This window comes from Danio rerio, chromosome 25 (assembly GCF_049306965.1).
Source record: "Danio rerio strain Tuebingen ecotype United States chromosome 25, GRCz12tu, whole genome shotgun sequence".
NCBI lineage: Eukaryota > Metazoa > Chordata > Actinopteri > Cypriniformes > Danionidae > Danio > Danio rerio.
The window spans coordinates 14,283,149-14,309,418 of NC_133200.1; the positions used below are offsets into that span (position 1 = coordinate 14,283,149).

At 32.8% G+C, this 26,270-nt stretch overlaps 1 protein-coding gene across 19 annotated transcripts in view; it reads right to left on the bottom strand.

Moving 5' to 3' along the window:
- The window catches only part of ndrg4 (NDRG family member 4), a 58,200-nt gene that overhangs the window by 22,281 nt on the left and 9,649 nt on the right, over window positions 1–26,270 (bottom strand). For 8 of the 19 annotated variants that reach the window (XM_073942307.1, XM_005163079.6, XM_073942304.1 and 5 more), the window contains 3 exons: window positions 23,808–23,942; window positions 18,011–18,049; window positions 5,869–5,974 (listed from right to left, as the gene is read on the bottom strand). In XM_073942307.1, coding sequence (XP_073798408.1) covers window positions 5,869–5,974; window positions 18,011–18,049; window positions 23,808–23,942 — 280 coding nt within the window. Of the gene's footprint in view, window positions 1–5,868; window positions 5,975–8,623; window positions 8,786–18,010; window positions 18,050–23,807; window positions 23,943–26,270 lie in introns of those variants that run through there. The other 11 variants (XM_073942310.1, XM_005163081.6, XM_073942309.1 and 8 more) reach the window with 3 other exon arrangements.

Below are 26,270 nucleotides of genomic sequence, written 5' to 3' on the forward strand. Positions count from 1 at the left end.
ACGCGTAATGAGTATGTGTGTGTGTGTGTGTGTGTGTATATATATATATATATATATATATATATATATATATATATATATAGAGAGAGAGAGAGAGAGAGAGAGAGAGAGAGAGAGAGAGAGGGAGGGAGAGAGAGAGAGAAAGAGAGACAGACAGACAGACAGACAGACAGACAGACAGACAGACAGACAGACAGACAGACAGACAGACAGACAGACAGACAGACAGACAGACAGACAGACAGACAGACAGACAGACAGACAGACAGACAGACAGACAGACAGATAGATAGATAGATAGATAGATAGATAGATAGATAGATAGATAGATAGATAGATAGATAGATAGTTGGATAGATGGATAGATAATATGTTATAATAAATAATTTATAATAAATGATATTTTACTTGACATTTTCAAGACACTTCTATACAGCTTAAAGTGATATTTAAAGGCTTAACTAGGTTAATTAGGTTAACTAAGCAGGTTAGGGTAATTAGGCAAGCTATTGTATAACAATGTTTTGTCTTGAAGACTATCGAAAAAACTTTTTGCTTAAAGGGGCTAATAATTTTGACCTTAAACTGTTTTTATTCTAGCGGAAACAAAACAAATAAGAGTTTCTCCAGAAGAATAAATATTATCAGACATACTGTGAACATTTCCTTGCTCTGTTAAACATCATTTGTATCATCATTTATATATATAAACTATGTTTATTTTATCAAAATACTAATAAAAATATATATATTTAAAAGTTCCTACTTAAACTTAGAAACTTACATCTGACCTTCCTTACTGTTTTAAACCAAAATAAAGTGGGTTTATTTTTTTAGGACATTTAAGTAGAAGGAACCAGGCTATGGTTTTGAAAAGCATAATAATAATAAAATCAAAAGAAAGTAAAATAAAATGAACAAATATGAAAAGTAACTAAAAATAAACAAAATAATGTAAAATAATGTTTGTAATTACACACTGTGTAAATCATGATCTTTTTATTTATTTTTTTAGTTTATTTTTGAGTGTTTCTTTAATAAATTAAGAAACAGGTTCCTTTTAAAAACATATGAGCTTGACTGGGATCAAACAGAATGTTTTATATATTTCCCTTGTTTTTAAAATGAACATTAAAATAAAAGAAATAAAAAAAATTACTTTCATGCATTGTTTCTTTGTTTTCCCTCTTTTTGAGGCTTAAACTGATATTATAAATTTATTTTGATGTTAAATATATAAATAATATATATGAATAACACTATTTTAAATCTGAGCTCTTTTGTACACTTGTATTTTTGGTGCATTGTCATTGAAATGCATTGTTTGCTTTTCATTTCATGAAACAAAAAAAAACTTAATATCTAAAATTACATTTCTTAAATTGACCTTCCTTGCAGAGCCAAGCAATCATTGCAGCATCAGTGCATAAATCACATTTGAGTTTTCTTCCCTGTAGTAAATGACCCACATTTTTCATGCCCTCCCAGCTCTATTGCTCACTTTGCGTTTTTTTTTTTTTTTACATAGGCCAATGTCTCCTTTGGGTCATCTATGTCACTCTCTCTCTCTCCCCACTCTCTGAGTCATGTTTTGTGAGCGAGGATGGTCATGCATACTAAAACATGTATCCGCCGCAGCAGCGAGTCAGAGTTCTGTGCCGCAGTGCTGACCCTCCCCAACACTGCATGATGCCTATGTTTTTCTGACCTACATATTTTTCTCTCTCTCTCTCTCTCTCTCTCTCTCTCTCTCTCTCTCTCTCTCTCTCTCTCTCTCTCTCTTCCACACTGTATAGAAATAAGAAGCTGCAGACAACCCTGCGCTTCAGGACTAGATAATAAGAAATGGACAGATTAGATGGAAAGAGGAAAAAGAGAGGAGGATGACAGGAGTGAGGAGAGCAGCTTCTGGTCAAGGTTACGAGTCATTTAATTCCAGCTCACCAACGGTATGAGAAGATTCAATATCAAGGTCAACAGCCGCTCGCCTTTGTTCTGCTGACCCAGAAAAAGAGCTGATGTTTCTTCTCGTGCCATAGATTCCTTTACATGCAGGTCGAACTTAATTACACATTCATTCTCTTTAGGTTGTACATAATTTATTTATAAGCTGCTACACGGTTTGTGAATGTGTATATTTATACAACAGTTCTGTCTTGTTCTCGAATCTGATTGGCTGATAGCCATGTGATATTCTGCAATAACAGCACTCTTACAGCCTTTTCACTCTTGTGTATTACTCCGCCCACACAGAGTGACAGCAGGTCAGTTGACTCATTACAGTTTGACTATTATTGCAGCTGTTGGACAACATAATGTTCTTTTGAGGCTTTTTTAGGCAAGAATTTAAAATTTATAATTTTGGAGATCGGCGGGCCATCAGCCTGTCATATTAAGCAAAGCAAAGATGGTCGTGCCCCAAGATGGCGACAGAGACTGCATAATTAGTCCTTAGGGGAGAAAAACTCAACGTTTTCTTTTCGTATTTTTTCGTATTTACAGCTGATTAAATTATTATAAAACAAGTAAGTGACATTCTAAGTCAATCTCTCTTTTGTGTGCTGTAGTGCTGTATTTATACCACAGTAATCTGCTAGTGTTTGCTTTGCTTTAACTTTTTGGGGGTTAACTATTGTGATCTCCCGATTGCAACAGAGAAATCTCTGTAGACTAAAGGCATTTCATGCCGTTCAGCCTTATAATCTTAAAATGTCAGCAAAATCACTATTTTATCATCACTTTAGAGATTATGCTACAGAATTGTTCAAAAACTAGCTCTATTGTGACGTTTCTTTAAAGCATCGGTTTCTGCTGTTCTGATGTCAGTTGCAGATGTATAAGTATGGTGGAAGAAAGTAGTTCCTCGTACAAAAGGAATTTTGAGACTCTGTGTTTGATTTTTTTTTACACATGATTAAACAACAATTCAAAATCTCAACTGAATCTCTCAAATCAATCTCTCATCTCAGTGAATATAGAAAATATATTTGGGTTTTAATAATAATAATAAAAAATATTTTATTAGTTTTATTCTTTAAAATAAGTGTGTTGTCATCTTTAAGAACAGAAAGAAAAAAATACATTCAAATTCAAATAAGAAGTTGCAAAATTATTTCAACTAAACGTCATATTTTTATGATTCATTTATTAAAATTTTACTTAGTATTTTTCTGCAACATTTTTATCGGGGTGCTTTAATTTTTCCATTTATTATCCCACTTATTCCATAGTCATTTGCCAAGTTTTGAACAAATTAAAAATAGTTTTGTTCCTTACAGAGCAATGTTTGACCAACTTGTCATCAGTTAGACTTCCTACAGTAGTTCCCACTTTGAAACAGTAACAGGTAAACTGAAAGGAAGTGTAAGCATGTGTGTATGAAAATGACATGAGCATTTCTAATAGCTCATATTAACATGTGTTAGCTAATGTAAAGCATATTTGAGTTGTTTTATCTCTATCTGCTTCATTGTTAAGCAAACGGTGTTCTCGAGATTACACAGAGGAATTAAGTCATTGGCAACTATCATTGAGTTACTATGGTTACTAATAATGTTTGAGGGAAGCTTATTTATTTTGAAATGTGATCAAAACTGACCGGAACTACCAGGGCTCTATTTTGACGGTCAATGCGCAGAGCGCAAAACGCAGGACGCAAACGCTTTCAGGGCGTGTCAGGACGCGTTTTTGCTAATTTAAGGACGGGAAAATCCACTTTGCAACGCGGCGCATAGTCTAAAAGGGTTGAGTTTATTTTCTAAATGAGTTATAGGTGTGTTTTGAGAATAAACCAATTAGAATCTCATCTCCCATTCCCTTTAAGAGTCAGCTGCGTCGCACCAAGAGCGCATTCGCTATTTACAGGACGCAAACTAAGTGGGAAAAAATGAGCATTTCACAAGCAAACAGTTAACAGTTAACAGTTTTTTTAACAGAAAACAGTTAAACAGAGCATCTACTGCGTGAGAATGAGAGATAATGGATCACTTTCACTTTCGCTCTTGGATAGGAAAACCTTTACGTACAGACATCAATTAGTCTATAAATAAATAATTTTGTTTGTTAAGCGCAAATATACGTTTCAAAACTATTTCTAAATTCAGTTCTAATTTCCAGCAAACAAATAAATGAATAGTAATAGCAAAATGTGCTCATCTCCTAAAACACATGCTTTGCCCCATATGGTCTAAAACCAGACAGGTGGGCAAATCTAAGCTTGTTCTTAATAAAAAAAATATAAATATGGATATAATAAATAATAATGCTAATAATAATAACATTATACAAAAGCAAATTGTTATGAATGAACTGAAAAAGCCTCCCGAGATGAAGAAGACATAAAAGCAGTGGTTTTTCATATTAATGTAGGCTAGAAAATAATATGTTTTGTAATATTTTAATCCTTTATATTTATATCCTATATCTATTCTTATTATATACTATATATATATCTTTAATATTTACATTTTTTCATATATAAAGATATTTGCCTATTGCTCTCTTGTGCAGCTTAAGCAGTGCGTAAGCGAGGCCCAACTCTGTGCCAGAGTTAAGACCGGGTTAGTTTTGGTCTAATGAAAAATCTATTATAGATTCTCAAAATAGCAACGCGCCAGCGGTCCGCCTCAGAACGCCTTCCTTTTTAGACCAGAACGCCTATGGGCGCACAAATGAGCGCTAATGCATTTGCTATTTAAACAGCGCAGTGCAACACCTCAAAACGACTCTTACGCCAAGCTTAAACTACCAAAAGACTATTGAGCCGCGCCTTGCGCCACACTGCGCTGGGTGTATGATAGGACCCCCAGTGCATCAAACAATTTTATTGCACACCCTCTGGCCAATCATAATCAATAGTTTATTAATGTAAAATAAAATTTAAGAACATGAAACAATGAATGCAATTTGCAATTTGAATGCATCTAAATAAATGCATAATTTATTAATTTTCATTTTAAATGTGAATTTACTGTTTATACTATTTGTATTAGGGTTGTCACAATACTGGAATTCGATACCAATCAGTACTGTAATTTTAAAAACGTCAACAGCTAACATTTGAGCGCTGTTGAGTTCATTTTTAAACAGTGCTGATTTGCCACTGTGTTTACGTGTTCAACAGAAATGACCGTGATTGGTCGTATAGGTCATCAGTTCACCGAACTCACCTCTGTTTACTGAGTCTAACCAAAGATCCAGGGACACTAGAGCATTTTAAAGCTGATAAGATCAATCGATTCATCATTGGATCTCTCGAATGTCAGCTTATAAACAGAGTAGCTAATCTTCACAGCTCCAGTGTTTATACATTTCAGTACTGATTGTTATTAAATTCCAATTTCGTAAACAACACTAATGTGTTTATGTATAAAAGAAACACACAAAACTACAGATATATACTGTAAAATGATATAGGTACAGTCTAATAATCTGAAGTTAAGGTTTGAACTCCAATTTACAGTTTGCATTTCTTTTTATAATTTTAGCACCATGACATATGCAGCGCTGAGATCACCTGACACCTGAGATCATCCTCGTCTCACGCTGCATGTAATCTGTTAACAGAACTGATAAACCGCAGTCAGCTGGCATCCAATTACCGCTCTGATCACAAGCCCACACACACATCACTTCCAGAGGGCTGCTTTTTCAACGTGCCCATATGCAAACACTCACACACAGGCGTCTCTTGTTGGATGTGGAGATGGGGAAATTAACTCCAGGTCAATGCTTGGAGACAGATGGTGCAACAAGACAGAAATCGTGCAGGGCATACTGCTTTGGGTATTGCAGAGAGAAGTGGGTGTAGTTTACTTGTCACACAAACACACTCAAAGAAGGAAAAAAAAGAAACATTTGTTTACTTACGGTTCAGCCCAACATCATGGTAGGTCAGAATAGCTGGCTTGTTGCCCTTGGGAGCGCCACGGATCACCACGTGCAGCATCCCATAAGGGGTTTCAATGTCATGTTCCTGAACACACAAAAACAACAATTTCAGCAAAGAGCCTGAGAAACTGTCAGGATGGATCTAAAATGTTGTGGGAAGTTACTTTTAAAAGTAACATTGGATTACATTTTTTTCAAGTAACTAAATTCAGTACTTAGGTACTTTTTGAGGAAAGTAATGCATTAAGTTACTTTCCCATTACTTTTTTTCATCTGGGCTGGCTTGCTTGTTTGCAGGGCTCCACACAATTATTTCATATTGTCCTAACACAAATCTAAGTTGTAGCTTAAATACCCTAATTTAGATACAACATACTTGGTTAAAAATAGGTTTAAAATGTTTTTTTTAGTTGGAATTTTGTAGGTAAAACTTATTAACTAGACCAATCTCATCCCAGTGTCATCAAGTGGCCAATATTGTGGAAGAATCTGGCATATTGAGCTAATTTTTTGACATTGGGACGAAACTGACCCAATTTTCCAGTTGTAACTTAAATACAACAGTAATTTAGATGCAACATACTGACTTGAAATGAATTTAAAATATTTTTTTTGGTGAAAATTTTGTAGGTAAAACTTAAACTGGACCAATCTCATCCCAGTGGCTAATATTTGGCAAAATCTAGTATATTGAGGTACATATTGACATTGAAACGAGATTGACCCAATTTTCCAGTTTTAGCTTAAATATGACCCTAATTTAGATGCAAATTACTGACTGAAAATGGGTTTAAAAGGTTTTTTGTTGTTGTTGTTGTTGTTGAAAATTCTGTAGCTAAAACTTGTGAACTGGACCAATATCATCCCAGTGTCATCAAGTGGTCCATATTGTGGCAAAATCTGGCATATTTAGCTACGTATTGACATTGTGAGAAGACTGACCCAATTTACCACTTCATACAGGCTAAAATGTGGTGAAATCTAATAAGTCATGCTTTATTTTTTGTATCCAAACACAAACTATAAAATCAAAATTTGTTCCAATCATGTTCTAATTTCAAAAGGCAATCTATACTCAGTAAAATATTGTATATTGGGCTAACTTAAAAATCAAGTTTTAGCTTGTTTAGATGCAACAAATTCAGCTTAACAGTTGTATCTTAACACAAACTAAATAAAAGGAGGCAGTCTGCCAGAAATTCTCATTTCAGCCTGTATGTTTTGACACAAACTAAAACATTGATTTATATTGTAGTTACTAAAAGGGCTGCCAAATTTTTAATGGGCAATAAAAAATGTATTTAATCGAGAGTAAAAAAAAAACACAACTAATTAATATCTTATTAAGCGTCTCCGATTCCTGTTCATAGTCATTTAACACACTTTTAATTGCCATTTCCAAAGGCATTTTAATCTGAACTGACCCACATTCACCGTCAGACTTTACTCCAAGTGGAGAAGCGATGGATGTGTGTTTTTTTCTTGTCCTATAAGGATTATTTCAGAATCTCTAGCTTTCCAATGTTATGCACAAATCCACGCAGACACCTCGCAGGCAGCCCCGAGCTTAATGCAGATCCACAGAGAGACAGGGAAATAAATCTCCTGTGGGCTTTAAGCCCCTGTCAGTGTGTGGTTTTGATGTTAGTGGAAAATAAAAAATAAAAAAATAGTGGAAGCTCAGACCGGATGCAAGTGTATTTGTGCGAGTTAAGGACAGCTGTTTGTGTAACTCTGTGTTCGGGTCAAAATTAAATCTCATAGCAGCTGTCACTGTGTTTTGCAAAATGTCAAGCATGTTTTCTAGACAGACAATATGGAACAAACACTGACGAGATAAACACAAAATCTGACCTAGATATGACAATATTATGCACAAAACAATAGTAAAGCAGTGCGTCGTGAGTTGAAGTACTGCTCTTTTTTAGCTGCTCGTTTTCTTTAAGCTCAAGGTCACACAATCGTCCTTGGATGAGGATTTTTATGATTAGATCGCAGATTTGGTGTCAGTTTCACAATGCACAAACACACATTTCTAAACACACACACTCCAGGTCACTGCAGAGGTACATCAGTGCGCACGTCCCACACGTGGCAGTGTGTTAGTGTGTTAGTGCAAATGGCCACCTCATACATGACTGGACATTTCTGCACAACACACAATATCAGCATCACGCTTTCACCAGATGGAGCTTTTTATTTGATATTTTATTTTATGAATATATCTATTATATTATCTTATATCATATTATATTATATTATATTAAATATAAAAAATTATATATATATATATATATATATATATATATATATATATATATATATATATATATATATATATATATATGTTTTATATTATACATTTATGATACAAATGTACACATTTAGCTTTTTATTAAATAATAAATAAATAAGATTTTATTTTAAATGATTATTTTTATTTCAATATAATTACTAAATAACCATTAGGATTGATAAATTGAAATAAATGATAATAAGTAGCCATCAGGCAAGTATAAACATGCATAGATCTGTAATGATGGAACTGGTGCACAATACCAGTTCAGTAGGTCAAGCTAATTATTTCAAGCATGCATAAGGCTAATCAATTAAATATACATTCATTTGGCTAAACAATAAAGAATGACATGATAGCACATGTATTAGTATTAACAAATAAATAAATAAATAGAATCCTGTGTTTACATCCTAAAATCATAGATATCCCACTCACCCCATCCCAGCACTCCGGCATGGTAGCTTAGAGATTGTGTACGCTTGCTTAAAGAAGTGTAGGGAAGAAAAGGAGACGACAAGGTCCTCTCTGGACAATTGCAATCGGATGCAGGAAAGCAAAGAGATGCTGCGGTTGCTACGGCGTCTCTTTGTCTCTCCTCGTCCTGTCAGGGCAGTTTTGCAGCACTACTTGTCCCCTCCCCCGACACATTTCACATCCCACCCCATGCATTCTGATTGGATGACTGCACAAAATGCCAGCATGTGAGTGGCTCAGCTTGGTGTCAATCTAACTCTGTTGTTTTTCATCTGGATTTGCCCCATATTTGCTATTTTCATCCTCCACATGCACAAAACAGCCTTTAATATGACTTCTTGATGCAATTTAATACATCAATAGAGCGCTATATTCCAAAATGATATGCTTTTCTATATAGTAATTCATCATTTAAATAAAAAAAGACACAATACACACACCAAACTAGACAAGAACTCCGATTTCATAAAAAGCCTTAAGCATTACTGTCAATGTGGCTTGCTTTGTGACAGTGTTTGTGTGTGTGCGCTTCCACAGGAGCACGTGATAAAGCACTCGAGGCTCGTGGCCCACTTTTGAGGCATGGATGTGTTTACATGAGCTATATTCTATATTATACAGCCTCTGAATTTGAAATCCGCACAGTTTTGTCTATTACAACTGGATGTGCTGGCTTTTCTTTGTGGATGTGAAAGATTAATCCTCGTGTGCCTGACTTTGCTTTTGCAGTCTCACTTAAACGCACAAACTCTTCCCTTCTCTATTGCAAGTGTCATGCACAGGTGTAAATGCTTTTGCACTGTTGTTGTCAAAATAGAACGCGCCATACTTGTTACATAGTATGCACATGAACAGGTTTTTATTTAGAGCTCATTATCACTTTTTTGGGTTTGGTATTGTTTCTGAATAAGGTAACACTTTACAATAAGGTTCATTAGTTAATGCATTTAATAACATGAACTAATCATGAACAACACTTGTACAGCATTTATTAATCATAATTGAACATTTACTAATGCATTATTAACATCCAAACTCGTGCTTGTTAACATTAGTTAATGCACCGTGAGTTAACATGAATTCACAATGAACAACTGTATTTTCATTAACTAACGTTAACTTGAATTTTGCCTAAGTAATGTTTTATTCAGTACCAAACTGTAAATAATTACATGGCTGGCTTAAATTTTTAAAAATGAATTATATTAATGACTTACTGTTACAAGCACCAGCGATCTAGCCCATGCAGACCACTTAGAAATCTAAATCCGCCATTATATGGACTACAAGACCCAGTCATGCACTGCACACACACACCTGCTCTAGGTCTCCATTGATAAGACTCACACAGCAGAACTGATTCCATGGACCATAAAGTCAGCTCACAAACTCACAGAAGTTGCTGAGTCTTGTTTGTACCGTTTGTGAACATTACAACATGCTTTCCTTGCCTTCCATGTTTTTGAATCTTGCTTTGTTTTGTTTGTTTTACCCTGTCTGCTGCCTGCCTTTTGGCCATCCATCTGTTATATGACCACGACTTGGGAATTGCCCGTATACACCTGTTTGCTCCTGTGTTGACTGTTGCTTGCCTGACCATTCTCTGCATCAGGCACGTGCACACATAGGGCTCAACCTGTGCAGTGCACATGCCCTTTTTAGTCTTGGATAGAAAGTGCCCTTCCAAAATGATCAAAAGTGCCCCCGCGACGCGGCACACCCTCGGTCCCGCCCTTCAGTAGGCGCGCGCGACAACACCGCTCTTCAGAACGCGCGCAACAACAATCCCCCCCCCCCCCCCCCCCCGCTCTTCAGAACGCGCGCAACAACAACAACAACCCCCCCCCACCACCCCCCCCCTACCCCCCCCCCCCCCGCTCTTCAAAAAATTTCTCCTGCACATGCCCTTTGGATGGTCTCTGCACGGCCCTGCTCTGCATCATAAACCTGCATTTGGATCCGCACTTCCTGTTGTCAGCCTCTACTTCACATTACACATATCGTCACCTTAGAATTATAAGGTTTTATCTGACTTTTTTTTTTATTGAGTTATTCACATATTCTTATTAAATGACAACTTATTGTGTGATTTTTTTATAAGTTGTTTACATTTTAAGACTTTTTATTTAAAAAACAATAACGGTTATTTTACTAAGTTGAACTCTAGCTTGGCTCTATAAGGTTCTTTCTGTTAGCCAATCAGCATTTTTTAATGCATTTTACATGGTTGAAAAAGAAAAAAGTATTAAAAATTATATTAAAAGTTATATTAAATGTAAAATATTTTTATTTGTGCATACAGTATATAGTCAGTGAAATATTTTTCAGTGTTTATTAAACTCATTTGCTCATTGTCTTTTTTCTTTTAAAGTCTTTAAATTGGATATTAAGCCACGAATGACAAATACTTTATTTAATTCATAGGGCAAATAATCCAATAAAAATAATTTAATAGTTTATATAAAGCATAAAATGTAATAAATATTAACATATTAATCTGATAAAATTAATATCTGCACTGGACAAAATACTTAGTATAGTATGATTAATTTGAACACGAAAAAAATTCATCCTAAAACATGAAATAAATGTTATAGAAAGCTAATTTTTTGCTTTCTCAAGCATCAACATATTGTTACAACACCAAATTCAATATTTTTTGATTGTATTTCTTAAAAAGTAATGCTTCAATAAATGATCTGCCAGACAGAACCCTTATAATTCCAAGTGGAAAATTACTTATTATAATTAGAAGGTTCTATCTGCATGTATCGTGGTTTATTTACTTAGTTTGCAAATGTAAGAGAACTTTGATAATTTACATGTAGAGTACATTTAGGGTCTCTGTCATGTTAATGTATGAAAGAGAACTGTTTCAACACGCAAATCAACACGCATGTTGTTTGCTATATAGAGTGCAAAAACTTTGAAGCTCAATATCTCTATATCATTCAGAACGCAGATAGAACCTTACAATTCCAAGGTGATGATATATTAGGCAAAATCTGCGAGCACAGATATCTGTAGATTTCTGCAAAAAAAATTTTAACCCATCTTGGAGTTTATTTATTTTCTAATGTAAATGTGTGTAAATATATGTATTCGGTTTTCAAGTCAAGTCAAGCTTTATTTTTATTCCGCTACATGCGTGGACATACAGAGAAACGAAATATCGTGTCTCGCAGGACAACTGTGCTACATTAATTAATCATAAATATAAACCCAACACTGGACATAAGAGGTATTTTAAATAAGAGCTATTTTATAATAATTGTCATTGCAGTAATATAATTAACAAATATGCAAATGTTTATATGATTTTTCCAATCAAGTTTGTAATGTAATATTTATGTCTTAAGTATATAATTCTGTCTTTTTTAGTAGATAGATTATACACTGAAAAAATGACTTTTGTTGCTTGTTCAAACTACTTACTAAACTACTGTACTAGAGTTGAAACAATGAAATTCTTAAGGCTTTTTTTTTGATATCTTAAAAGTTTTATGTTCAATCCAACTACATTTTTAAAAACTACTGTGTTGAGACGTAAAGAAAATGTGTGAAACCCAATGTTTTTTTTACAGTGTATATGACTAGTTTTGTTTACTAAACAAGTGCACTTTGCATTGTGAACTATAATTAAAAAATTTTTGCGTTTGTTCTATGTTTTAAGTTACTGTATTCCCAAAATAATACAGCACAAAATTCTGTGCAGAAATAACAAAAATGTACACAAATTCTGTCTTGGCCTACATGAGTTATTTTAAGCAACACAGGCTCATTAGAAACTGCAAAATCATACTTAAAAATACATTTGACTGCCATTTTGAGGCAAAATGAATGCTACGGGATATATAACGTCAACAATCTTTGTTTATTTTCTCATTAATGATATTCACACGAAGGTAATATTGATGATTAAAGGATTATTTTTATGTGCAACATCAAATAAATACAACAAAACAATTCAATAGTGTCTTTGTTTTTAATTTAATACATCACCAATCTTTCTCCACATGAACCACTTCTCTGGCATAATCAGTTAGCGCATACTTGTGATGCAAAACTCTATGTGAAACAAGGTAAAATTGCGGTCGCAGTGCACTTTAGTCTTTTGTTTGCTGTTGAAAACATATATTTGATGGGTTTAGGTCAGTGATTTGATAGGTGATTTGTATGACAAGGCCCACCTTCTCATGAATATGTACAAGAAGGACGTTTATTGGAAAGTATATCAAAACATAACATTTCAGATTCACACAAATGTAGACAGCGCCCTCTGGTGGATTTATCATTTGAAACCTGTAGTAAAACATACCATGTACCATGTAGTGAAACTAAGCATGTATTTCCAATGAGCCTGGGTTGATTTAAACTTAAAATACAATAAATTTACTTTAAAACAATTTATTTAACTCCAAAAATTAAGCTAGAAACATAAGTTAATTCAATAAGTTATACTTATATAAAGTTATTTATATATATATATATATATATATATATATATATATATATATATATATATATATATATATATATATATATATAATTAACATAAAAACATATATTGTTGTGACATATTACTCATATGTAGTGCACAAGAGTGATTTAAGTTATACTTATATAAAGTTATTATATATATATAATATAGTCCCATATAATATAATATAATATAGTTATTATATATATATATATATATATATATATATATATATATATATATATATATATATATATATATATATATATATATATATATATATATATATATATAATATAGTCCCACTAGTGCTAATATACAGCCACACCCATATATATATATATATATACATATATATATATATATATATATATATATATATATATATATATATATATATATATATATATATATATATATATATATATATTTATATATATATATATATATATATATATATATATATATATATATATATATATATATATAATTAACATAAAACATATATATTGTTGTGACATATTACTCATATGTAGTGCACAAAACAATGCTTGATAGTATTAAATAGTTTATTTTATTGTAAAGCAATTTTTTGGTTCAACAAAATCTTAAAATGTACTAATAAACTTTATATTTATATAAAATCAAATACAAAATGCAACAAATTTTCATAGATCCACTATCATATAGCGTAAGCCACTTAACCCAATTACATTAATTTAAATAAAAACAAATAATAATAACAGCAAACTAGTTTGTATTCTTGGTGTTTTGCAAACCAATTTCAAATTTTAGCTATTATTTTACAGAAATATGATCATATTTGATCAAAAAAGTACTTTTTTAGATGTACTGTATCTCCTCACATACTCAAAAAAAAAAAACATGGTTTCAAACTACTTATTTAAAATGAGCTGAAACAACACATTTATTGAGATTTCATTGGGACAACTTAATTTTTTTATGTTCAACCCACATAAATTAGTTAAAAGTGTTAAGTTAACTTAATAAATTTGTGCTAGGACAACATGAATGACTTGTGTTGAACCATAGTATCATTTGAAATGATGAAGTATACAAGAAATTTCACATTAAATATTGCATTTTGAGAAAATAGTTAAAAGCCTGGTGTCACAGTCACAGTCAAATACAGTGGTGTCTAAAGTGGGGGTCGGGTCCCCTCAAGAGGTCACGGGATAATGGAAGGTAGCTTTGTGATTTCCAAACATCTTGTTAATTTGATTCAACTATTAGAATGACTATATTTTATCCATAACCCACAGAAGATAAAAATAGTAGTTTGTAGTTAGATTTAAAAAAACAAGCTAATTTTTTTCCTCCATTGGATTGCGACCCCTGGGGTCATTATGTTAGATTAAAGACACAGCAATAGGGTCAAATGCAGCAGGTTTATTTTAATGGGACAAAGTTAAACTTTCTGACACCTTCACGGCACTCACGTAGATTAAAAATAAATACAAGCCACAACTGAACATGGTGGATGATCACAGAGTGGTGTTCTCAAAAATTAAATGAAGAATAGACTTGGGCTTGTTGGTGTGTGTGCCCTATTGCGTGTAAGGTTTGTATATTTAAACCACCGGAGAGGATATTGGGGGTTGCGAATCACTTTCATTGCAATTTTAGGGGTCGCTGAAAAGTTTGGGATCATCTGGTCTAATATGCAATAACTTGTCATATATATAAAATTACACATATTTTTTTCATTAAAAGTATTTTATTGTCCTTGGTATGAACAGGCTTTTAATCATTTTTTGTCAAATTCTTTAAAAAATACCATTTTTAATTAGTTTTTATCTGTAGTTTAGAACAAATTATTAAATTCTACTGGTTGCAGGTTTACAATGATTACACTTTTAAATTGGTTATCTTATAATTTTAGATATATATCTTAATGTAGTTACAGTGATTTGTGTGTACGCCAAAGTATTCTGGGTTTTTACAAAAATATATTCCTATTTTAGTAAATCTGCTGACTCTATTGCGGAACCAGAACTACTTCATTTATAATGTGTAATTTCTTTCTTTTTTCGTTCTTGTTATGTCTGTGTGTGTGTGTGTGTGTGTGTGTGTGTGTGTGTGTGTGTGTGTGTGTGTGTGTGTGTGTGTGTGTGTGTGTGTGTGTGTGTATGTGTGTGTGTGTGTGTGTGTGTAAAAGAGAGAGATTAGGTAACCGTATTTTGCTAGCAAGCACCGATTTAATTATCTGCTCTCCATCACAATTAAAAGCATCTCACTTGATGAGCGTGCAGCTTACAAATCCCATCATCTCCAACCACCTTTGCCAGTCGGATTTCTCACTGTTTTATTCAATTTTCTCTCTCTGTGATTTAGTCCTATTTCTGTCAGAGGTGTGAAGAGATGATGCAAACAGCGAGACAGACACAAAACCGAGGTGACAAAATTTTTAGTACCTCAACTTTTACCTCAGTAGTTTGATTTCAACTGCAATTTGAGTTCTGTAACTTTGTGAAACTCAAAAATCTGGATGATATTACAGCATATTACACTGTAAAAAGTGATTAGCTGCCTTTATTTATTTTTTTAAATTAGTACAATTTGCATGATTATGAACATTACGTTAAATCAGCTTAACAGTTACAATGGGTTTACTTACATTATTTTTAAGTAAAGTCAACTTGAGTCCCACTAGTGCTAATATACAGCCACATTGCACTGCTACTCATGTGATATTGCCTTTATACAACAGTTTAACGGCATCATCGGGGAATTAAAAAAAAGAAAATCAAACACAGAGTTTAAAAACCCTTTTGTAAGAGGAACTACTTTCTTCCACCATTCATCTGCAGCTGAAGTCAGAAAAGCAGAAACCATTGCTCATTTACTAACAACACTTTAGAGCTAATATTGAATGATTCTCTAGCGTTATGTTTAATATATGATATAAACTGAAATGTCATCAGTCTACAGAGATATATCCCAGCATTTCTCTGTTGCAATCGAGAAATCACAATATTACTATTATATTAATACAGTACTACAACATACAAAAGAAAGAGATTAACTTAGAAAGTCATTTACCTGTTTAATAATGATTTGATCAGCTGTAGTTTGAAATTATGCTAATTTTCTCTTAGGGCTTATTATGCGGTCTCTGTCGCCATCTTGTGGATGAACATCAACCATATTTGCTCAAAGGCAGCCTAATGGCTGCAGATGCGCTGTCTCTCGGAAATTATAAATGTTTTAAAAGAGGCACTATCCATATAAATGAACTGCATAGTTGCAATCTAAACAACTACATTCTCGACTAAAAAAAGCCTCAAAAGAACATTATGTTGCCCAACAGCTGCAATATTTGTCAAACTGTAGAGAGTCCTCTGCTTGTTGCTGTATGTGGGCGGAGTAATACACAAGGGTGAACCCAATAATATTCAGCTGCAGACCCGCAGACCCACACATGTTTCAGGCACACACAATTCAACACACAATCTAGGCAAACCATATATGGTTAATGACGGATGTTAATATTAATAACATGTTTTCGGACATCGTCATCATTATATTTTTATAAATACTGTTAATAAATATTGTTCACAATAAACAATAATGTATACTATTTTACAAACATGGTAATCGTGACTACGAATGGGGGACGTTGTTTCCGATCACCATTCAAAATAATTGACTGAACAGTTTTATATCAGTCATCCTTTATCTGACAGAGACAATAAAGCAGATATTCAATTTCTGGCCTTGCTGAAACATTTTTCAGAGATATATATACTCTAATTTGGATAGATTTAATTTATACAATAGATTCATTAAAATGAAGGAATTTATAGCAAGTTAATATGTATAGGCTATAATACATCCTTAAATGTTCAAATGTTTTTACATTTAATAAATGTAAAACACTATATTAATATTTTACTCCAGCAATTTGATAGTACTTATTTGCTTAATTTTCTAATAACTGTTTTATTAATGATTTCCCACATTAAATACTATAGTATTTTAAATTAAGTAATATATTTTTCTAATATTGTTATAGTGTTTATAAACCATAAAGTACTGGTAATTTGTGGTAATTATAGTTGCAACAAATATGGTTATACAAACAAATTAACTGTTAATAATACATTATATATATATATATATATATATATATATATATATATATATATATATATATATATATATATATATATATATATATATATATATACATATTTATATATATATATATATATATATATATATATATATATATATATATATATATATATATATATATATATATATATATATATACACGTGTGTGTGTGTGTGTGTGTATAGTTGCTACAGTTCAAATATAAAGAAGTTTATCAGTTTATAATATAGTGTGTGTGTGTGTGTGTGTGTGTGTGTGTGTGTGTGTGTGTGTGTGTGTGTGTGTGTGTGTGTGTGTGTGTGTGTGTGTGTGTGTGTGTGTGTGTGTAAATATATATATTTTACTACGAAATGATTTTAACTAAGTATGAAAACATTAAGATCCTGAATTAGTTTAATGTGTAGAATAAAGTCATAAGTGTTTAACGAATTCTTTTTTATTTACACAGGTTTCTGTCACTGCTTTGAAGTGGATATTGGTTGAATGTGTACTTGGGAGGTCACAGCCTTGCTGGAGTGTTTTCATTGTCTCTCTCAGGCTTTCATTAACTATAATTGTAAGCACATTCGTCTTTTCTCTCTAATAAGGCAGACAACGCAATCATTAAATGGCAAAAAGATCTAACGTGTGGCATTTTAAATCTGACATTTTGACTCAAAATCCCTCAAAGACACAGGCTTGAATGTATAATATCTGTCGTCAAATATGCACATGGAAAAAATCACTGTACCTTCCAGTCTCCAGTGGCTACGAAGGTCTCGCAGTTTTCCTGCAGGAACACAAAAGGTCAAGTTCATCAAAGCCAAAGTGCATTTGTTTTAAATATGCTATCAGGATCAAATAAGTAAGAATTGGAGCAACACTCTGCCAGGTCCCGCCAAAGAGGATAGAGTTTCTGTGATGGAAACGGTTACTTGTCTGGGGTGTAAAAACTACAGAGGTTTGGTGCTTAAATGTAAAACACAGATATTGCATCTGAATTTTAAGTCCAAATTTATGTTTTCAATTCTGGCTTGTTTCCACATGTACTGTTGAAGTCTAAAGCTGAAGTTAAACCTTTCACTTTTTCAAATATTTCCCAAATGATGTTTAACATAGGAAGGAAAGTTTCACAGTATGTCTGATAATATTTTTTTGTTTCTGGAGAAACATTTATTTGTTTGATTTTGACTAGTATAAAAGCAGTTTTAAAAATTTTAAAAAACATTTTAAGGTCAATATTATTAGTCTCCTTAAGCATTTTTTTTTATTATTATCTACAGAACAAACCATCAATGACTTGCCTAATTGTCCTAACTTGACCTAATTAACATGCACAGCAAAATTCTGTAAGCAAAATTTGCTCAGTTTAGATAGTATTTGGTCCCTCTCTAAATTGAGTTCAAGTTACTTAAGTTAATGAGACAAAGATTAAGCTGAGGGATGATTGAGCACTGATGATGAACACCTGCTGTTATTAAGCAGAAACACTAAACTACAACTGACTTTAGTCACAGCCCAGATGAAATCAGCTGAAATATAATACACTGAATCCCTCAAAATCTCAGCAAAGGATTATTAAGCATTTCAACAAACAGCAGCTTTACTTTTTACCAACCTGCTTGCCCTTATTTAAAGAGGGACCAAATACTCACTGAACTGAGTACATTTTACTCAGAGGATTTTGCTGTGTAGTTAAGCCTTTAAATGTCACATTAAGCTGTATAGAAGTCAAGTGTCTTGAAAAAATATTATGTTTTGTCATCATGGCAAAGATAAAGGAAATCAGTTATTAGAAATGAGTTATTAAAACTATTATGTTTAGAAATGTGTTTTCCAAATTTTTAATAAATTGAGGAAAAATATACTGGATGGCTAATAATTCTGACTTCAACTGTACATGCAAAATTTCAAAGCCAAAAAAGAAAACCAAGTATTAACTCGAAGAGCATCCAAAATGTGAAGAATAGAATCTAGAATTATGACTAGTGATCTATTAACTTAAAGATCTAAATGATTTTTAAGCAAGAAGTATCATTTTTCATCAGAATTCCGAAGAAGAAAACACACAGGTTTTCCTTTCAAACAGAATACAGAATACAAAATGCTCCAAAATAATGCTAAGTATAATAATGAAGTGTAATTATTCAAGTGCTTTACACCCCTCATTGTTGTTCCACTAGACATGGCTTGTTAGTATGTGGGCGGCTTAGTTGGCTTCAAATCAGCAGCTATTTGTGGAATGATAAAATGTGCAAGCTGAGCTTGCTTCACTGCTGATATCAGGGCCTGTTAACTCCATTATACAATGATGTATAATGGTAAGCATTTTAAAAGTCTGAGCTAGTCAAAAATTAGGATTAGTAAGAAAAAGACACTGTTAAGAACACAACATGCTAAGGAAAATGTGAAATGGATACAAAAACGCCGTAAAAGAACAGCTTGAACATCTCCTTGCCAGACAATTGCACCACTAGAGACACCAAAGGAATATTATTAAAATCCTTATCAATCTTCTGAAAAGCAAGGAAAGATGAGTTAGCACCATCTATTTTAGACTAAGAAAACAAACAAAAAAAAGCATCAGTTTCGGAAAAGCAAGTATCACTCATCATGTGATTCTTGTGCAGAAGCTGGAATAAACTCATAGAAAGATTAGTGCATGCAGTTTGAGCTGTTGAAAGCAGAAAAGCAAGAGCAGTTTTAGTGTCGGACCAGCAGGTGTCACTCCTTTTCAGGATTAAAACTCTACTGCAGTACCACAGAATGGCAGAAGGGGGCAGACTTATTGGTAAACAACAATGTGCTATTGTGGAATTGAAACCTTGAAGTTACATGACATGACATGACATTACATTATATGAAGCTTTGTACACAATGCACATAAATCTGATGTGCTTTCAAACCCCATCCCATTCATTGACACTTTAAGTTACAGTATAGTCAAAATCCAGCATATCTACATAGTTGCCATAGTAATGGTTTAGGGGTTGGCACAATGCTAAAAGAAGACAGAAAACTGAATTTTAAACATTAGCATTGCTAACATATTATCATATTTACACATTTACTGTAAGCACATTGCACATGTTTTGTCCTAAATCACTCACTTGTTCACACTTTCACTATATAGTGAATGCCCCAATCTAAACAATACAGGGTTGTTTCAACCCAAATTTGTGTAAAAATATGGACAAATCCAAATGCTGGATTACATTTTTTATGTAACCCAGCGATCCATATTTTATCCAAATGTGTTTAGATTCCATGTTAACACAATGAATGGATTCAGACAGCTATTAAAGTCAAGTTGACCAAAACAAAAACAACTTGAATGAATCTGTAAATATCAGAATTCATTGGGTTTTCTTAAGTCATGTTTACATTCTTCACTGGTTTTACTTAAAGTAAAAAAACAATACTAATATTAATAATATGATTTTGTCACAAACCTGTTTCTTGCCGATGTCTGCATTTATCAGGGCTTGCAAAATTTCTAAATTCATGGTAGCTGTTCAATTGTTGGTAGACCAGATATAAATTTAAGTAGTTCAAATAGAAATTACATTATTTATTTAAAAAAAACAGATACATACATTTACGAAGTAAAAAAGATATAATGGCATTTGTTATAGGCTATATAGTCATTTTTAAACAACCAAATTGATCATTTTAACCTTTTAAAGTTATTTAATTATTTTTTAAATAATCAAAAAATAAAATATGTCTAAGTAAACATTGTTTTAGGTTATTTTTTGCAGCTAAATACATTCCAATATGCTATATATACATACATATATATATATATATATATATATACATACATACATACATACATACATACAGTTGGTAAGATTTATTAGTCCCCCCATGAATTTTATTTTCTTTTTTAAATATTTCCCAAATTATATGTAACAGAGCAAGGAAATTTTCAGTGTTTCTGATAATATTTTTTTCTTCTGTAGAAAGTCTTATTTGTTTTATTTCGGCTAGAATAAAAGCAGTTTTTAAATTATTTAAAATCCAGTTTAAGGTCAAAATTATTAGCCCCTTTAAAGGGTCACGAAACACCAAAACACATTTTTTGAGCTGTTGACAGTCGTATATGTGTCCCACACTGCTATAAACACTATTAGGACACCTATATTTCATTAAAAAGTGTAAATTGGTTGTTTTTGCGTTATTTCAAGCAAATTCGTACTTCCGGTTTGAAACGAATTTTTGAAGCTGCGTCACGGTCATGACATAATAGCGTGTATTCCAGCGTGCAGACTGGACGTCTGTGCCAGAGTGAGTCTTATTACGTCTTACAGTGTGATGCATTAATGCATGAGTAAGGCTTGGTTCAAACCAATCAGCGCGCTCTATTGTGCAACTTCATTAATATTCATTAGTGTCACAGTGTTTTCAGGACAGAGACGCCACGTTGTGTTGGCAAAACAAGCGTGAAGTGTTGCTTTTATAGTTTGCTGCCGTTAAGTTTTGTTTTCATTTTCTCTCTGTGAGAGCTCAGCTGGAGTCACGTGTGGATTAACAGTGTACACGACGCGGGACAACAATAACTTATGTGTCTAAGGAGGATTATTGTTTACCTGAGAGCTGTTCTCATCTGCAAACGCTGAGATCTGGATTCGCTTGTAGTATTCTCTTCATAAAAACGCGGCTCTAGTTGCTGGTGATTGTCCTGTCTCTACATATTTGGTAAGTGAGCGACCAGTGCTCTTTGTTTATTCAGTTTGCTCGTATCGAACTAAGTTAACTATTGCACCGAGTCACAGAGTGTAAACACCTTAGCATCACAACCAAACTTTTACCTCGTGTAGGGTTTTTACCACATTTAGTGACCAGAATAACACACACGGCTTTCTGACGCTACCTGCCGTGTGCATCTAAGTTTCCGGGAAATGCTGAGGTTTTTTTTCTCTCATTCGCCGTGCGGTATCAAACATTGCATGAAAAATACACGCTTAGAGCAGATCCTTGAATCAAATATCTCGTTTGTCGTGAGGGGCATGAATGATTTCCCTGAATGAAAGAGCCAAACTGCAGTTAAAGTCCACCATTTAATAATTTGGCAAATAATTCGACTACAGATGTCCATGTAGGTTAAACACCATCACTTTCTCCTGTCTGTGTATTTTGACTCTGAAACTCGTGCGTGCCCAAATAGACACTCCCACACCATCCCACTTTAGTTCCTCCGGCACTCCCCCCTAAACAGAGCTGGACACGCCCACTTTTCTGACTTTTTCCAAAGTAGAGGTGTGAAAACACCCTGCTGAAATGAGGGGGTTTCATGGCCCTTTAAGCTATATATTTTTCTCAATAGTCTACAGAACAAACCATCGTTATACAATAACTTGCCACGTTATTAACGTTACTAACCTGCCTAGCTAACCCGAATAAACCTAGTTAAACCTTTAAATGTCACTTTAAGCTGTATAGAAGTGTCTTGAAAAACATCCAGTAAAATATTATTTACTGTCAAAATGGCAAAGATAAAATAAATCATTATTAGAAATTAGTTATTAAAACTATTATATTTAAAAATGTGTGGAAAAAATCGTATTTCCGTTAAACAGAAATTGGAGAAAAAATAAACAGGGGAGCTAATAATTCTAACTTCAACTGTATATATATATATATATATATATATATATATATATATATATATATATATATATATATATATATATATATATATATATATACACACATTTTCTTCAAAATACCTTTGTCTGTGCTAAACAGAAAGAATAATAACTCAAACAGGTTTGAAACAGGTGAAGAGAGTAAATAGTGGGTTCATTTTCATTTTTGGGTAACAGCCCGAGGAAATTAATGTGTTTTGTTTGATTTTTTTAGTTTTTTTTTCCCTGAATAAATTTCATTTTTGTATATACTTTGTTGAAGTCATTATTTGTAGCTTGCATGTAAGGACACGTTAACATGATTCAAATATGAAACGTGTTTATTACATTTAAAACTTAGCTCAGGCTATTCCTGTATGATCTGAATCTTATGTCGGTGCGATCTCTGAGTGAGTGACGGGTGTTAGTGTGCTTCAGTGACACGCATTCAGTACAGAACAAGCGATTAAACTGACAGAAACACTGTTGAGTTATTTTAAGGTAGCTGATAAAATTGTGGCTATTTTCCTTTATTATCAACAAGTGAATTTATTGCTGCCGTATCAGCAGCACAGCCAGTGGTGGAAAGAGGACAGAAAAATCATACTTAGGTAAAAGTACCATTACTAGCCTAAAAATGTAGTGCAAGTAGAGTATCTGGTTAATGGTTAAAATTAAATGGTTACTTTGACTAATGGTTAAAGTGATGCTAATGCTAATTACCAGTGTGTAAGAATGTAAACAACTTATATCACAACAAATCGCACTTTCCCTAAATGAATCCTGGTTAGAGGGAATTATTTTTAACACACTTGCACCAAAGTTTAAAAAACAACTTGGCAAAAAAAAAAAAAAAAAAAGAGAAAGAGTTTCCCTTAAAAGGAAGGGTGGGCGTGGTCTGTGCGGTAATCAGCCTACCGGGAAGTACCCGCTGGTCCGACGGCGCGTCAGGCCGAGCCAGTGTTGGGCGATGGCATGCCAGCGTTTTGGGGGGCGAGCCGTGGGGGGGGGAGGCGTAGCAGAGGGCAGCACGTGCACAGACTGTCCTTTAGCCTGCCACGTCACACATAGACACAAACACTAGTTACAGCACACTACAGCAGACAGAGCCCTCTAGAGGACTGGAGGACACAATGCTTTGGTGGCACAGGTGAGAAGCTGAAGAACAAAATAACTGTGATGAATGTGAGATGTGGGAAAATAAGCAGCAGACACAATATCCATACAACAAGCTTTGACATGAATTGCCATGACTTTTTAAACATTTGTGATTGGCTTATATATATATAAGATATTTTTTCATACTTCTATGTTCAGAGTCTTATAAAACTTACTCTGATGAGTAACCAATTAACATGAATCAACAATAAAAAAATTTGATATTTTATAAATGTTGATCAGTGTTGGAAAGGGAGTACTTTTCAATTTTATGTAACTTATTTACAGTTACTTATAATATACTTGCCTTATAATATACTTATTACTTACTTATAATAATAGACTTATATAAATAAATTCAAAGAAGAAGAGTAATATATATTTTACAGAATAATTATATTTTTCAACTAAAGAACATTTATCATTTATTAAGGTAACCTTGATATGCTTAAGAAAAAAAAATGAGAAATTAATTAACCACAATATAAGCTATAAATTCAAAAGAATATATCTGGTTTGTTTTTCAGATACTGTATTTTGCATTTTAGCTTAATTTTTCAAGTAAAGGTTTTATTTATCCGACAACTGCACAATCAAAGGTAAATGCATGCCAATATATGATATGTATTATATACGGTGTCATTATTTTTGGAAACTTTTTGTTTTGATAAATTTTTAAGTGTCCATTCAATTATAATAAAATTAAAGGTCCCATTCTCAAATGTAAAGAATAGGGTATATGTGGAAGTATGCTAAAGGACTTTTAATTTGTCAGTTACTTGGGTTAAGCGCTACTGTGGCTAACTCTATGCCATAGCAAAATCGGTGCCTTTAAGGTTTTCTTTCAAAATCAGCGATCTCCACTGGCTGAGTGATATCCGATATAAAGTGGGTCTCAAATTGTACAAGAAGCACTGCATTAAATTACATTTTTTCCCGGCATGTCTTTATAATATGAGCATTTATTTTACTCCAGTATAATCAATGTAGCTTCTGCACTAGCCTGCCGATTCTGACAGGCACGTGCGAGTAAGCGGCGCTTTTCTCATTTTATGCTTGAGCAACTAAATTACTAAATAAATGCCAAAGTTTATTAAACTGATTGTATTTTAATTTAATTACAATAACATAGCTATAAAAGGAACTGCATAAAATGGAAAAAAAGTCACATTTGCCTTTCACCGGAAGTTTATCAGCATGGAAAAAAAACTAGCTAGCACTATTAATTCTAGAAATTGTCTTTAGTTTAAATTAGTTTAAAATAATTAATAGGTTACATTATAATAAAATAAGATACTTATTGGATGAAATAATTTGTAATCTGAATCGGCAGACATTGTTTGCTATTTCTGCAGAGAATTTTGTTAAAAATAAATAAATAAATCTGTGGATTTTGCTGATTTGGGGAGTATTGTGGCTAAATATGTAATATATGAAACACAATAATAATATACCTTTTTAATTTTTATTAAATGTTTACAATGCAAATCCAATTAGATCCACTTATTTGGTAAACAACGCAAGTTTCTCGCATAATATATTTACTAAAAAGACAGCATTTTCAAGAGCTTGAAAAAAGTCATTTACAAGCTGTATTGCAAATAAATCAACTAAACATTTCCATATTAGTTAATAATATTACCAAAATAAATTTAAAATGAATAAATTTATTCATTTTATACACATTTACACAAGTAAATAAAAAACTAGATGGGCTAAAAAATTGGCAGAAATCTGCAGGTTTCTGCGACCACAGATTTCGTGTGAGCCTAGTAATTAGAAATAATTTACAATTTTGATGTAACCTGCCCAACACTGATGCTGATTAATGTTTATTTTTACATAATTTAATACATTTTACATTAAAACATCATATAAATTAACATTAGTAAAGGCATTGTTAATTTGCACAAAAAAAGATTAGTGTCATATTTATTAACTAAAATAAACATCAATAGATTTAAAAGTACAACTTCATGTCAGCTAATGTAGTAGTTAAAGGTGCAGTAGTTGATCTGCCTAAATGCTATTCGTTAGCACAATGTCTTTAAAACACAGTCCCTCCCCTGCCATGCCATATGAATTCCCGAACACGCACATTAAAGATGACAGTCGACAACCCACTAGATAATATCATTCGCCAGTTAGAAAACTTTATAGTCCTTTATAATACTACAGTTCTGAACGAAATACTATAATATATCTTGCATGTTTTCAGTTGTG